Source organism: Curcuma longa, chromosome 11 (genome assembly GCF_044706935.1).
Source record: "Curcuma longa cultivar G26 ecotype Majalengka, Jawa Barat chromosome 11, ITB_CL_G26_1.1, whole genome shotgun sequence".
Taxonomy (NCBI): Eukaryota; Viridiplantae; Streptophyta; class Magnoliopsida; order Zingiberales; family Zingiberaceae; genus Curcuma; species Curcuma longa.
In genome coordinates, this window is record NC_133871.1 from 3,441,297 (window position 1) to 3,457,159 (window position 15,863).

Here is a 15,863-nt window from a genome sequence, read left to right on the forward strand (position 1 = left end):
AATTGCTCATGGTGGTCAAAGTGGTGGTGATTCTTTTATTACTGAAAGACTTAAAAATTGAAGAAAAAAAGAAAATTTTCATAAACATGTTCGAAATTAAAGCATCATTCACAACAGGTGTATGATATATAGTTGCTTATGACTTAATGAATCAAAAATAGCATATTGAAACTTATTTAGTAAATTAGTCTAGTCAAGTAGTTGTTTATTATCGTATTCGTTTGACAACATCAATTGATTGCATAAGATTTCTTATGCGTCAAGAATTATTCTTGTTGACCATAATGAGAATATCAGTTGCACTATATAAGCTCTCGTAAGCCTCAAACTGACATTGTTGAAATATGTTATTTCGGAAACATATTTAAAAATCAAAAATATATTGGAATATGCTATTCAAAAAAGATTACGAGTTTATTATTTTCCTTGTTTATCTTGCTATAATAAACGTCAATATTTATTGCCTTTTTTTTTCTTTTTAGTCAACTTTTATATATATGTAAAAGATTTTATACGAGATTGAATAGATAAAAATATTTTTTTAGATTTCTATTATTTTCTCATTCTTCTATATTTTTTTAAAGACATCGTATAATATTCAACAAGATATTATCATATCCATTGTCTATTTAACCACTAATTCTATTCTTGAAGATCTTGATAATGAATTCTTTACTATATTGGTAGATGATGCTTGATGTATTTGTTAAAGAGCAAATGATAGTTGCTTTATGATTTATAGATGAAAAGGAAAATATTGTTGAATGTTTTCTAAGCATTAAACACATAAGCAACACTATACTATTTTATCACTTAAGACTATTATTGATTCTTTGTTATGTCAACATGAGTTATTTAAATCTAATTTGCAGGGGCAAAAGATATGAATGGAGCTAGCAATATGAGAGAAGAATTTAATAGCTTAACAAATTAATTATGATGGAGAAAAAAATTTACTTATTATGCTCATTATTTTGTTGATCAACTGTAACTTACACTTGTAGCTGTTATTGAAAATCACATGAAAATTTCTACCTTTTTGACGTGGTTGCATAGCTCAACAATATTGTTGGAGCGCCATGCAAACGAAGAGACATATTTTGTGAGAAATAATTTGAAAAAATTGTTGAAGGAATTTGCAATGGTGATATCTTCATTGGATGAGGTATGAATCGAGAGAAGACATTGAAAAGAGCTGAGAATACACCATGAGTTCACATTATAAGAGCATCCATATTAGTGTTAATATAGAGGTGTTATAATACCCAATTGATATTTATAACCAACGTGAGTAGGTGTTATAACATCTGTACATTAACGATTTTCAATTCTTTGAACGTAGTTAATGAACAAATTTTATTAAAAAATATGAATAAATATAGATGAATGAGTGTTAATGTTAAAATAAATATGAATATTTGTTAATGTTCAAACCAATGTAGGTGTATATAATGAGTATGCATGTGGTATGTGGGTTCCAAAGGCGTAGGCAGGGCTGGGCTTCACTGGGCTCCAACCCAGTGCAACTCCACAATGAGAGCCAATATATCCAACAATTAATATACCTAGTAATTGGAGTCTAAGTATATGGAGTCAATCCAGCCAGTATAACAACCCAATCCAACCTAACAATTAAAGTCAATACAATCCAAATTTAATAAAAACCCTACTTACATAGTTTGATAGAAAGAAAAAAAAAGAGTTTTCTTTTATACATGTATGCATTATTTTTTTATATATAATTTAGCCTAGAACAGTTAAAGATCCTGACTACGCTATTGGTGGATCCTCTATTTTTCAAAGAGATGATATATATTAATGTTCAAACCAATACAAATGCCTAATACATTGTTGAGTTTGGTATGATTGTATCCTTTAATTATTGATGTCCTTAAAAGATCGCAGCAAAGGGTGCAAATAAATAATCTGTTGCAATTGATAGAAAAATATGAATTCATATTTCAAATGCACTTAATAAAAAATATCCTAAGAGTCACGAATGATTTATCGCAAGCTTTGCAAAGAAAAGATCAAGACATCATAAATGTCATGATTCTATTGTAAGATCAAGTAAACATCAACTGTAAATCATGAGAGATAACGATTAAGATTTGTTACTAAATGAAATAAACATCATAAATGTTACTGAGGTAGTCACAACCTGCATATGGAAGATTTATTCGTCCTTTATAGGAGATCATGATGAAATATTAGAGGAAGGATAAAACTTCACTATTATCACATTGAAACATTTTATAAAGTAATAGATTTGCAACTTCAAGAGTTGAACAGTCACTTTAATAAGATGAACACAGAGTTATTGTTATGTATGACTTATTTTCATCCATCAAATTCATTTCTGATAAGAGAAAATTATTTCAATTTGCTCAATTTTATCCATCCAATCTCTCCTCGATGGAGTTAATGCATCTTGAGTATTATCTTGATAATTTTATTTTTGACATGCGAAATAGCAATCAATTTTCTATTGTTGCAGGGATTCAATTTTCTATTGTTGAGGGATTCAATTTTCTATTGTTGCAAGGATTAAGAGTTTGCTAAAAAAATAATTTAATTGAAGAAATATCAACTATATCTTTTAATTTATTTACTTTTAAAGTTAACATTGTTATTATCCATTGCAACTACAAAGGTAGAAAGCATATTTTCAACAATAAAAATAATCAAGCTTCATTTCATAATCGATGAGAAATAATATAATAAATAATTATTTGATGATATATATATTAACGAGATGTTTGATAGGATTGATAACGTCAACATTTTCAAATATGAAATTTTAAAAAGTATTATTATAAAACATATAAAATTAATATATGATTTTTATTACACCTTTTGTATTATATTAACTTTTTTAATTTATTGCATTTATACTGCACAAAATGGGACATTAATCCTATGTAAAAGAAAACCATTTGAGTTTTGATCGGCAGTGACGATAAGGGTTTCCTAATGCATAATGGGTGGGTTATTAGTCCAGAACAAATAAATAGTTGCCACCGGGACCCGGACAACATGCCGCTCGCCGTCGACTCCCTCCCATTCCAGCACTTAGGTGGAGACGACGTTACCACCGCCGCCGCCGCCTCTCTGATCGCCAGCCCGTTGACGTCTCTTACTTGCTTCCTTCGCCGCGGCCATAGTCCTAGCTGGAGTTCCCTTTCTCTACGCCGGCGCCGGTGAATCCTCTTCTCAAACTAATTTCTGTCACTAAAGATTACTCATTTGGATACAACGCAAATGATTTGGTTAAAGTAATTCAGGTGTTCAATATCGAATAGCTTGAGATTTATCCCTCAGTAGACTCGGGCAACCCGAGACTTGCCTTGGAGTAGTAGTTCTTCCGGCCAACCTCCACCAGCTTCTTCGCCTCCTCCACCCTCGAGCTCTTCACCAGCGCATCCACCACCCCCTGCAAAAATGGCGCTCTCACAAAGCACCGCCTGCTCATGCCATCGTAGCAGCACTTCAGCGCCCAATCGAGCTCACCGGCCTCGCAAAGGTATGAGATAAGAATCTCAAACGTCTGGTGATTCGGTGGGCACTCGTTCTTTGCGAAATCGAGGAACAGCTTCTTCGCCTCCTCCAAGTTCCCATCTTGGGTGTGGCCTTTCAGTAAGGCATTGAAGGTGAAAGCATCGGGCTTCGGTCCGATGCGCTTCATCTGGTCGACGAGCTCGATGACTTCGTGCGTTCTTCCTTCGGCGACCAGCCAGCGCAGCTTCGCGTTGATGCTCCTTGAATTGGGTTCTATGTTGTTCTCTCGCATCATCGCCCAAATCTTCTCCGCTTCGGAAGGTTTGTTGTTGTTGTAGAAAGAGTGTAGAAGGATGTTGCAGGTGATCAGATTGGGGGAGATTGCGTTCGTGTTCATTAGGTCGACCGTGCGCATAGCCGCCTCAAGGTCGCCCTTTTCGCAGAGAGCACCGATGAGGATGTTGTAGGAGATGATATCAGGAGTGATCGAGGCGGGGACATCGCGGAAGGCCTCATCGAGGCCGTTGAGGTCGCCGGATTGGGCGTAGGCGGTGAGGAGGGCGTTGAAGGACTTGACGGTGCGGGGGGAGCCCAGATCGGGGAGCTGCCGAAAGGTGGCGGCTGCGTGGGCGGGCATCGCGGCCTTTCCGTAGAGCAACATGAGGCGGACGCCGAAGCCCTCGCGAGAGAGGTCGGAGGAGAAACTCTTGTGGTGCTCGAGGATGGTCTCCACGGCGTCGGGCCGGCCGCACTTGGCGAGGCGGCGGATGGAGGCATCGTAGATGCCTTGGCGGCAGCGGAAGCGGTTAGGAGGAGGAGGCGGCGATGAAGGCGGCGGCAAGCTTGTCGGGGTCGCGCTCGTTGAAGAGCTTGTTGATGGTGTCGGAGAGCGGCTCGGAGAACGTTCGAGGGTTAGGCTTATCGTTAGCTACCAACGAGGTAGTGATGGCGGTGGTGGTGGAGGAGAGGCGGCGGCGGAGGAGGAAGAGACAGCGAAAGCGATTGGTCATCATTTTTAGCAATCTTCTGCTGCCCTAACGGCGGCGCAGATAGGAGAGGGTTTTACTGAACAATTCATTTTTGCAATTTGGTACCTTAATTTGTATAAATGATATAAACAACAAGACTTCATATAAACTTTTGAAAAAAAGAGTATAAAAATCATCTCACCTTAATTCTTCATCCAAAAATACTCTTCTTTACCAAATTTATCAAATATTATTATAATAATATCAAAAAATAACTCCAATGTTAATTAAAATTACTCTATTATTAATCAAAACCACTCTAATACTAATAAATATTATTTTAACACAAATTAAAATTACTCCAACATTGTTAAAACTATTTTAATATCAAATTACCCCAAGTTAATTAAAATTACTATAATTTAAAATATTTTTGATCAAAATTATTTATAACATTGTTAAAATTGCTCTACCTTCACGCTATTATAGTATTTTTTTGCCCAAATCATTACAATATAAAACAATTTTAACTAAAATTATCACCATTCTAATATTAATTAAAATTTCTCTAATATTAATCAAAACTACTTCACACATTATTTCAATTTTCAACATACAACACCTTTCATAAAAAAAAATAATAATGTATTAAGAGATAAAACATCATATATAATACAAGTGATAAAAGGCTAAACATGTTTGTTCTAGGGAGTGAACTAATTATTTCCCAAAAGCAATACCTTCAGGCAAGATGAACGATGCGCAAAGCATCCATTTTCCGGGAGCAACAAGACGAACTCTGTGCATTTCTACATCCACAACTTCCTCACACAATGCAACATTAATCCTCTGCAAAAGCAAACCATTCGAGTTTCGATCGGCATAAGAATGACGATAATGTCGCGACAAATATGACTGATGATAATGATTAGCCCACAGCAAGATGAACTGACCTCTTGAAAATCATACTCAGGGTTTTGTGCCTTTGAAAATCCATAGACATGAATCTTCGGAAGAGTGAGAGTGGACCTTGGAGTGTTTCTGAATACTCCTCTAAATGCATCTGTTTGAAAGTAGAAATTCAAGCCAGTAAGTCGAAACGATACTATCAAGCAATTCAACAGATTGAGCTAAAATTGTATTGTGTGCTTTGTTTCACTTCAATGTAGATTGAGATATAAAAATTCCTATTCGGCGATACTTCAATATGCAAAATTCATGGAATATAAGAGAACCAATATTATTTTACTAGTTGATGTTTCTCTATTTCGGTTTTCAAAACATCCTTTAGAGGCAGTTTATAACACAATTCTACTCTATCGGTCGAATTTGAATAGAAGTGTGTGAAAATTGCAGTGATATGTTGAAAACTTGAAAAGAATGAGAACGGACCTAGAAATTCGGTAGCATCATTTGGCAAATTCATAACCACTTGTGTAATAGAATATCGCAGTTGAGTAGTGAACATTGCAGCGATGAACCTACGGGCTTCCATGTTAAAAACCTGAGATGGAAACGGTAACTGTATTAGTTGCCATTAAAATAACATTTGGAAAGTTAAACAATTGTCTCCGACATATAAACTACAAGAAAATGCAGAACGCGCGAATGACAAACCAATAAACGAGACCAAAAGAAGTCAGTAGTTATACTAACCTGTCGAAGACTCACTATGTCAAGCATAACGATAACAACTTCAAATGTATAGAGAAAGAGCAATAACTATTCACTATGGATCCTTTCTTTACATGAGAGCTTTATCGTACCTCTACTTTCCTCTCAAGCTTGTTGAGGACAATGTTTCTTTCAAGATATTCGACGGCATTGGGGTTTAGGTCATTGGCAAATACATACTTCACTTTCCTTGCTGCAGAAATAGCTATCGGACCAACACCAGAGAATACGTCGCCTATTCATGATCATGACAAACATGTTATTATGCTAGTATCAATCATTTCTATGTTCGACACCAATTCATGTTCGTACATCTAAAGAATCCACCAAATTTCATTCATTATAACAAATATCTTCTGTTTATGGTCAGTTGATATGAAGAAGCATATAATAGTGGTAGTGAATAATCATATCTGAAGTCGAAACAAACTGAGAAAGGCGCTTACATACGACATCAGATCTTGTGAAACTACAGATAAGTCGTTGCCTCTCAGTTGCCAACTTAGAATTCCAATAACTGCAGTCAAAACAAAAAGAAACATTATTTGAACTCGTAGTCTTCATATTGCAAACTAACAAGCTAATGATGCAGTGTCCAACGAACTAATGTTTTTGAATACTGGGGAAAAAAATAGTGAACCACTGCAGAAGAAGAGAAGACAGAAGATTTGTGAAAAAACAAACAAACAGATCGACATCATCTAAACTTCATTGATAGTTAATGACCAACTACACCATACTAAATGACCAGCAATCCTGAATTTTATATCTGATTTAATCCAACTAGCATCAGTTCTAGTGGAAGATTTCATAGAATGGCTTTGTCAAGAATTTTATATTCTTGATCGTAGCATGGCTTTGTCAGTAGAAGAGAAGTAGAAAAATAAGTTTTATAGATTTGAATACCCATCTTCTAATGCTTTAATTGATGATACAAACAGAGTCAGAGTTGAACGAGAATCTCAACACATGCACATCAAAAGGGAATGAGAATCCTACACTTTTCCGAGATCAACTTGAAAACGAAATCCATTCTCCACCACAGTCGTTACAAGGGAATGATTGCCAACCAAGACTTCAAGTTGCATTGTCCTGTATTCATTTTGAATTGCATCCATCTTGTTAACCACTGTCTGTATTTTTGGCCTGTTCTTATCCAAGACTATCTGAACAATACGAGTACATCTAATATCAGGATAACACCCATAATTGTCTACTAATTATGGAATCTGTGTTGAAGAAATTGACCTGTGCAATAAGTTTTCTATAAGGTAAGTGTTCATCTCGCAAATTCAAGTGTGCAATATGGCCAATTGTTTCAAATCCAGTTGGAACAATCAAGCCCTCGGGTAGCAAGGCCTCGAGGAGCTGAAAAAACAGCTAGACCTTCAATTTATAGAAAACCAAAAGCTATCACAAAAAGGTAAATGAAGAAATTAATAGGGTAATAAATATTGACATGTAGAAAAACATTGATCCACCTCACTCATTGACCAGTAGTCATAGAATAAGGTCAGCTGGCATTGCACAAGCTCAAATGAGGACGATCTACTGTGGAATGTGTCGCCATTTAATACAGCCTGAAACAAAAAAAAAAATTCAACGTGTTGTTTCAATCATCCTCCATCCAAATGCATGAAAAGAAACAAGAATTCAAATAATTGAATGGCATACAAACAAAGTGAATATGCAAATATTTCAAGCGACATAGAAATAAGTTCTCACACAAAAGATTTCTTTTACGAAAAATTGGAAGCAAGCAAGTTAATTTTTATATATCTTTGCAACAGATGGTGCATCCCAACATCTTGAAATTCTTGCGATCTCATAACTATCTTTCCTTTCACGGTACTTTGTCAATGTGAGTTATCCTTTCTTGTTGTATTCGCAAGATAAGAAGCATAATCATGCTATTGTATGAACAAAAAGCCTGTTGAAACCAATCTAGAAGAGAAAAAAATTTGATGACAATGTTCATAACCAAGTACGTGCTTAATTATGTAGCCAAAAAACCTTTGTACAAGTGTAAAGGGATAAATATGCAGAAATCAAGTGTCTTATAAGATGCACTAAAGAATGCCCACTTGTTCTGAAGCCATTTTGATTTGTGTTTGCATGTCCCAAGTCCAAAAACTCAAAAGTTAAACTTAGTTTATTCGACTTCATGTCTCACTCGAAGCAATTCCTAAACGCAACAGCTTCTTCTTTGGACATTAATTCTTTCCTTTTGAATTAGATGCGGTGGAAATTATTCACTAGAAATCAAATAAGTAGTCTCCACTTACAGATAGAAAAGATAAGAATGCAAAGGATAATTCAATTGCCAAACTCAAATGGAGAACTCACAAAGGAATCATAGGCACCTTGATGGCCTCTGGGAGCTCACTCAGACCTTTCTTTGCATATTGCTCGTCCAATAGGAGCAGCCTAGTAGGGCCTCTCCACCTCAATCCTTTGAAGTCATCGCCGAGCAAACCTCTTAAATCCTCCTGATCGTTTTCTTCTCCGATCACCTTGACAACAGAAAAATCATTCTTTTCTAAGCTCTTGCTTGCTTGATCACCGCCATCTTTGCTGTTCAATTTCTTCTTCTTCTTCTTCGGCCGCGACATCTTCGCCAGATTCCTAAACTTCAGAAACCCACGGCAATTGAATTCCTTCGCGAGTTTTTCCCTATACAGCACTGGACTCAGCGCCGCCGTCTCGACGTCAGCCCTCCCATCGACCCTGGCCACGAGCGAGTCGAGCCTAGCCCCGCCATCCCCTTCGTCCTCTCGGAGCAGCCTTCGGATCTCGAGGTCCAGGTCGTCGCCGGGCACCCTGGCGATGTTGCGGACACGGGGCCAGTTGAGGAGGTGCCCGCGGAGGTGGCTCTCGAGGGCGGCGCACTCCTCCACAGGAACCCGGAGGGCGGCGACATCGAAGACGCGGCAAAACATCTCCTTTTCGATAGCGCCGCCGTCGCCGTCCTCGCTGGAGTGGTTCAAAGAGAGCGGTGGCGGTTCCGGGAGGCGACCACGGCGGAGGGATGGTCCAAAGTGGAAGGAGGAAGGGGGTCGGTAGTCATCCGCGGCTATGGATAGCGCTGCGTTCAATGATGATGATGAGGAGGAGGAGGAGGAGTAGGAGAAGGACTTGGAGAGGCGTCGGCGAGAGGAGGCCGCGGCGACGACGGAGAGGGAGATGGAGAAGCGTAAGGGCAAGGGTTTGTGGGTGCGCAGAGCAGCTTTATCGTGTCAAAGAGAGAGCAGCAGCACATACTCTTCTTCATCATCTGGAAGAGTAGACGCCGCTCCTCGAGTCTGTTATGTGTTCGTCAGAATGTCACAATGAATTGCAAATAATTCGGAGCTTCCGGTAGGAGATCCGGTAAGAAACACTATAAGCTACCGAACAATCTCACACCTTATCGGATCCAATATCTAAATCCGCACGGATCTGGCTAAACTTCTCCACTTTATTAATTCGAGATCCTTAAATGACCATAATAGCCCTATTCAAAAATTTCACTTGTCAATGCCTTGTGGCTCCGTAAATGCTGAGTCAATTCGAGGGCAATGAAAATCCATGTCCTCACCTATCTTTTTTTCTCGGCCATCCACCTCTCTCTCTCTCTCTCTCTCTCTCATCGCGACAAAACCCTCGTGCTGGAACGAGCTTTGCGCGAACCCCTCTCTCAACTTCCAGAAAGCTAGATTTTGATTCATTTCGGTCTCATGGATCTCGGAGGTGGAGAGGTTTTCTCGCTGGCGGCGCCGAGATTCGCGGCGGCGAGCTTGTCGGGCTGGTGGGACGAGATCAACGAGTCGCCGAAGTGGCAGGACGGAGTGTTCTATTTCCTCTGCGCCGCCTACGCCCTCGTCTCATCCGTCGCGCTGGTTACTATCCCTCCTCCCCCTCTCTTTCTTCCGTGTCTCTTTACCTTTTCCTTGTTAAAATTGGTAATTTGTCGCTGGTAAGCTGCATCTTCGCTGTCTTTCCGCGTTTTAAGGTTAGTTAATACATCTGGATATTTTCATATGAGTTTGGTGCTGAATTTTAGAAACCAAAAGTATGATTGCAGAAAGTAATTAATTTGTGTTTAGTTTGACCTTAGCGTCGACATGTTTGGTTGCTTGTGTTCGTATATATTATGCTTGTTAGGGATATTTGAGAAGTTTAAATAATAGTTAAAGAATTTTCTTTCAGTTTTCCTCTATCCACCTGTTCTGATACTAGATTATAGGAAAGAAGTAGACACAGGAATGATTATTGGTTCATTTGTTTTGTGTAAAATTTTCTCCTGTAAATATTTTTTGGGTTGCCCAATGTTTGCGAATGTAAAATCATGGTTAATGGAAAATATAGGCATTGTGGTGGAAAATAACTTCCCCTCAAAATGAGCAAAAATCATCTTCCTCCACTGGTTAGTGAGCCTACTGCCTTTGCCAGCGAGCCCATCCTCCCTCCCCTATGCTCTTGTTAGCGAGCTCCCCCTTGGGTTGGAGAAGGGGGAATTTATTTTGCCTCACCATGCATCAAACAAAGAGGATACTCTTCTCTGAAAAAATTTTCCATGCAGAATACTTTAGATAAATAAAACATATCTATGTGAAACAATTGACGAAAGTTTCTTATTTTTTTACTTCTGAGAATTGGATGGATTTTGTGAACTTCTTGAATTATGGAATCTATCAGCGTTAGAAGTGTTAATAACCACCTTCTGAGTGGACAAGTGCTAGTTCATTGAGGTCAATGACCTGATTGTTTATTAACTTGTGGTTTTTGTAGTGTCAACTAGCATTTCTCTTTCAGTTGCCTTTAAATAAGTTTTTCCCTCTCAAAAGTAACTGTTATGAGATCAACTTTGTTCAAGATTCTAAACAAAAATTTGCTTCAGCTTCATTTTTATGCTGGAAAACGGATTTCATAAAGTTCTTTCATTTTCAGGTTCAATTGATTAGAATCCAACTACGTGTGCCCCAGTATGGTTGGACAACACAGAAGGTTTTCCATTTTATGAATTTTATTGTGAATGGAGGTGTGTACAACAACATGATAATTTTAACATTAATGCCATTGCCATTGCCATTGTATAAGTGCTCATACATTAATCCTTCTACAGTACGTGCAGTTGAGTTTGGATTTCATACTCGAGTATTTCTCTTCAGGCCGAAGGTAAATGAATTGAAAGATAATATTTTTTTAATCAGCAAAAGCCAGTTGATAATCAAAAATTTTGAATCACTAACATTGAATCAAAGATGGTCACCTATAAGTATTGCTTTGGTAATAGAGCCTAATTGATCTAAGCAATGATGTAAATATTAATTCAGCTACTTAGGTCAAAATAAAATAAAAATAACTAGAAAGTATCATCAGTAGCATCATAAGCTAAGATGATATTAATTTGAATTCCAAATATTAGCTGTGATGTAAACCATTTATTACCTGAGAAAAATGTGGTCATGACATAATGATTTTGGAAAGTCTGTTGTCAAGGATTTTTTATATTTGAACATATAATTTATTGGGGCAGAATTGAATAATTATGTATTCACTATCACATCTCACAGTTATGTTTTCTTCATCAGTTCATAGTTGTTTCTTGGCTAAGTGTGATATAAAAACCACAGGTAATATTAATGAGATACAAAAGAGAAAAACAGTCACTTTCAAATCCATTTGAATAAGTTGTTTTCCCTCTTCTTTTTCATAAATATTATACAATCGAACTATTATTAATTTTTGTACTTTGGGTAGCAATCAATTTAGTTATTTTCTTCTTCATCCAGGTATTTACTATAGCTCTACTAGATTTTCCCGGTTTATTGTTCTTCTCTACGTACACACTGCTTGTGCTGTTCTGGGCAGAAATATACCATCAGGCAAGTTAGAGGACCACTTCCATTATCTGCATTAAAATGCACTTTCATAGCTGCAGTCAAAACCATAAGATTTGATTTCCCTGGAATTTCAGGCAAAAAATCTTCCAACGGACAAACTAAGGACTGTGTACATTTGCATCAATACTGTCATCTATGTTATTCAGGTTTGCGTTATCCTTCATTCAGTTATTTCCTTTATTTAGCTTTTCAATTGATAAATCTTCTGTTACAACAGGCGTTTCACACACAAAATGTTATCTTTATCTTGTTGTTTGGGTCGATAGCTTCTATTTATTTATTAAGCTAACTGAGGAGAACTATAGAGAAAAGTTTACTGATTTCAAAAACATTATGATAGACAATTATTCTGTTGAGTTTTAGAGAAGAAAAAAAATACAGTAATTATATTAATGTGATAATATGATAATGTAGTTAGCAGAGTTCAATCTTTTGAAATGTAAGAATTGATCTTCTTTACATCAACAGCGAACTGTATTTTTTTAAAAACATTCATACTGCTTGAATTTCGTGGATGGTGTATGGGATTGAGGGAGATTAAAGTAAACATAGTGTATACAATATAAAATAATTTAATTAATTTGAATACTAGTAGTGATATTATCTAGCATAGAATTCGTGGGAGGGATGAGATGATATAATCAATCATCTTTTATGATTCTGAATGATGGATAATTAGGAAATAACACACATAAAAAGTTTAGTATAGTAAAAATGAAAATGCTAAGATTAGTTTGTGTGATTACTAGAAAAGATAAAATGAAGAGGTTAGTAAAAAAGAAAAAATAAAAATAGTTATCCATGACTAGTTAGGTGTATCTCTAAACAGTGTTTTAAAATCAGGCCATATCAAACCTATTAGTTTAATCAATTGAATTGGGAATCTGATTCTTTAATATTATTTTTAGTTGAACAGGGCTTTTTGACTATTTAAAAATCAAGATCCAATAGGGTGGCTGAATCATCTTGTCAGGATGTTTTCCAAAACACTGCCTCTAGTGAGTGAGAGAAACTATGTCAAGGTGTTATAAACATACTCAAATTGTCATTGAATTCTATAATTGTATAAATTGAATCAATTAAAATTGAGGGTGTGAGGATTAGATCAAGACTAAAGAAAATTGAGTTAATAAAACTAAAATTGATCAAGAGCTTTCAAAATACCTGTGATAATTCAGTGGATATTTTTCATTGGATAAGTTTTCATTGATTTCTCTTCAAGCAACATCACGGAAGTTAAGTGTCTCGTGATAAGTAATAACTTAGACACTGAATCTGATCAAAGTTACCATTGCAATGCACATTGTATATTCTGATTATCTACAATGTATTCAGGTCTGTATCTGGATATACTTGTTGGTAGATTACAGCAGCATAGGAGATTTATTGGGGAAAATCTTTATAGCAGGTAGCTAATCTCTCAGTTCTTTCTTTTTCCCACAAACATAACCTTACTTTTGTGCTCATGCTTCTGTAATTTCAGTTGTTTCATTCGTAGCTGCGCTTGGGTTTGCCATCTATGGGGGCAGGTAATTACTAATAATTGTGTGACATCTTGATAATCGCAAGTAACAATGTAGCATTATTTATGTTTTTGTTTTTGTCTTTTTCCGAATAGGCTGTTTTTCCTGCTACGGCGATTCCCAATTGAATCAAAAGGGAGGAGGAAGAAACTTCATGAGGTATTTCATCAATACTGTTTCAGATGCAAAATATAGTACAAGTGGAATTAGGCATGATAGCTAACAATAGGAACTCCAGATACCTTCCTTTTATTTTTCCATGAAACAAAGTATGTACTTGGCCTTCTACAAACATATGAAAAGTACTGCATTTTGTCAACCTTCATAATCGCCATAAGAAAAACCAACTTGTTTGCTAAAAGCATTTACTGATTATTATTATTCGACAAGACCATACAAAAGAATGAAGCTAAAAGGTTGAACTCCTGGTTTGGATTAATATCCAGAAGATTTTGATTTTTTTTTTTAATTATTACTTCTTTATATGTATTTCCTGTATACCATAAAATAATTATTTTTTAGCTTCTTTTTTGTTAGTGTGGGCACACTTTGGCTTATAACTTGATTTTATTGGTAACAAAATTGAAATCAAACTTAAAATTGTCAAAATAGAAAATTCACATAAATCATTTGACAAAATAAAAATGTCCATCAGAACATTAATTGAAAATTTTAGTTAAAATAACAATGATTCTTGTAATTTAAATTGTTCAATTTAGGAGTTTAGCATGTAAGTTTGTAAATGTTAATTTGGGTTTAGCGGTTTGTATATGTTAAATCAAAATTGATGATTTTGCGTAATTACAAACTAAAAACCAAACCGATAACCAATATTTTTTGTTTGGGTCGATTTGGTTTGTTGGTTTCAGATTTTAGGTGCTCACCCTATTTTTTGTTAACTATTTGAATAAGTCCACAGGTATACAAGCAGCCCCAAGCAGTTAGCCTAACCATATTTCCAAGCCAATTCATGTTGTAGATCATTGATCATCAATGAAATGATAACAACAACTTTTTTAGGAATTGAACTCCTTTGCTAGACACAAATTCAGGCAATTCATCATCGGCATCAATAATGAACATTTGATTGTGAATAACTAGTTATATTCTTGGATTCCCCCCTAATCAGGAATGTGAAATCTGATGTAGGTTGGATTTGTCACGGCCATATGCTTTGCATGCTTCCTTATCCGATGCTTCGTGGTAAGTCAATCGATAAACTTTAGGCCTGTTTTGTTATATTATCCTGAAAACACAAATGAATGTAATGTGCTGCTCGGGGTGCCACAATTGAAATGATGCATCCCTTTTTCATTGTAGGTTGGATTGTCTGCATTCGACAGAGATGCCTCTCTGGAGGTTTTGGATCACCCTATTCTAGACCTTGTATACTACATGGTACATTAAATACACTTTTGTAAATTAGCTTATGACCATATCATGACATCTACTATGATTCTTTTTGCGGCGGGGTATGTTTAATATGCTAGTTACTTAAATTAGCTGATGATCATTTCCATCTAATACCATGATTCTTTCTCGACAGCTGACCGAGATAGTCCCCTCGGCGCTTGTTCTTTACATACTCCGTAAGCTTCCTCCAAAGCGAGTATCAGCACAACACCACCCTATCCAATAGCGGGGACCCAAACACTATTTTGAGCTTGCATTGTGGCAACTGGACTCGAAATTTTGTTCAAAGGTTGCAGTAGCTCAAACTGTATGAGAGGCTATTCATTGTGATCCCTCCTTGTGTTTACTTGTAGTAACCCTAAGGATAGGAGGTCAATTCAGTGCTTTGGAATGGAGTTGTGGGATCACACAAGCAACCATTTTGTACAAGTGTATTGTTAAGATTGGAAGTCTGAGAAAATTATGTGATTTTAGAACAGAAGTCGAAGTGTATAAGAAACATCACACCACTATTTTGGCTTACTTTTACTCGATCACTCACAAGTTGTTCAATCTATCAATTGAAAAAGAAAATTAAGGAATCACAAGTTATTCTCTTAAGTTTAAGTTAAAGTTTTACAAAATTGTTATATGTTGTCGTACTTTATGAATCAGAGGCTTAAGTTGCTAAAAATTACCACTTATAAAAGAACAAATTAAAATGCAAAAAAGTAAATTCTATCATTGATATTTTTTTATGTGATATTAGTTAGACTAACTTCCTCCAATTCTAGGTCATAAATCTAGAACACAATTTATGTTCACGAAGTGACTAATATATCACTGATAGATATCAATCAGTAAATCATCTTTTGCACAAAAGAAACATACACCAAACAATCCAAAGATTTGAAAGAACATAA

The 15,863-nt window shown here is 36.3% G+C and overlaps 2 protein-coding genes and 1 pseudogene across 2 annotated transcripts; 1 reads left to right on the forward strand and 2 right to left on the reverse strand.

Moving 5' to 3' along the window:
• Nucleotides 1-2,942: 2,942 nt before the first annotated feature.
• Nucleotides 2,943-4,519, reverse strand: LOC141841785 (uncharacterized; annotated as a pseudogene).
• A 547-nt stretch (nt 4,520-5,066) lies between these two features.
• Nucleotides 5,067-9,414, reverse strand: LOC141838726 (tRNA (guanine(37)-N(1))-methyltransferase 1). Its single transcript, XM_074726289.1, is given in 10 exon segments — nt 5,067-5,315; nt 5,420-5,529; nt 5,859-5,970; nt 6,233-6,375; nt 6,587-6,657; nt 7,140-7,306; nt 7,389-7,508; nt 7,622-7,720; nt 8,504-9,367; nt 9,370-9,414. Coding segments are annotated over 10 exon segments (1,860 nt in total). The 3' UTR covers nt 5,067-5,186.
• Nucleotides 9,415-9,750: 336 nt separating this feature from the next.
• Nucleotides 9,751-15,307, forward strand: LOC141838728 (tobamovirus multiplication protein 1-like). The gene is made up of 11 exons (XM_074726290.1): nt 9,751-10,018; nt 11,070-11,160; nt 11,245-11,297; nt 11,915-12,007; nt 12,100-12,171; nt 13,361-13,433; nt 13,509-13,554; nt 13,644-13,707; nt 14,698-14,751; nt 14,869-14,946; nt 15,095-15,307. The coding sequence occupies exons 1-11, from the start codon at nt 9,857-9,859 to the stop codon at nt 15,185-15,187; spliced, it is 879 nt and encodes a 292-aa protein (XP_074582391.1). The 5' UTR covers nt 9,751-9,856; the 3' UTR covers nt 15,188-15,307.
• Nucleotides 15,308-15,863: the final 556 nt, after the last annotated feature.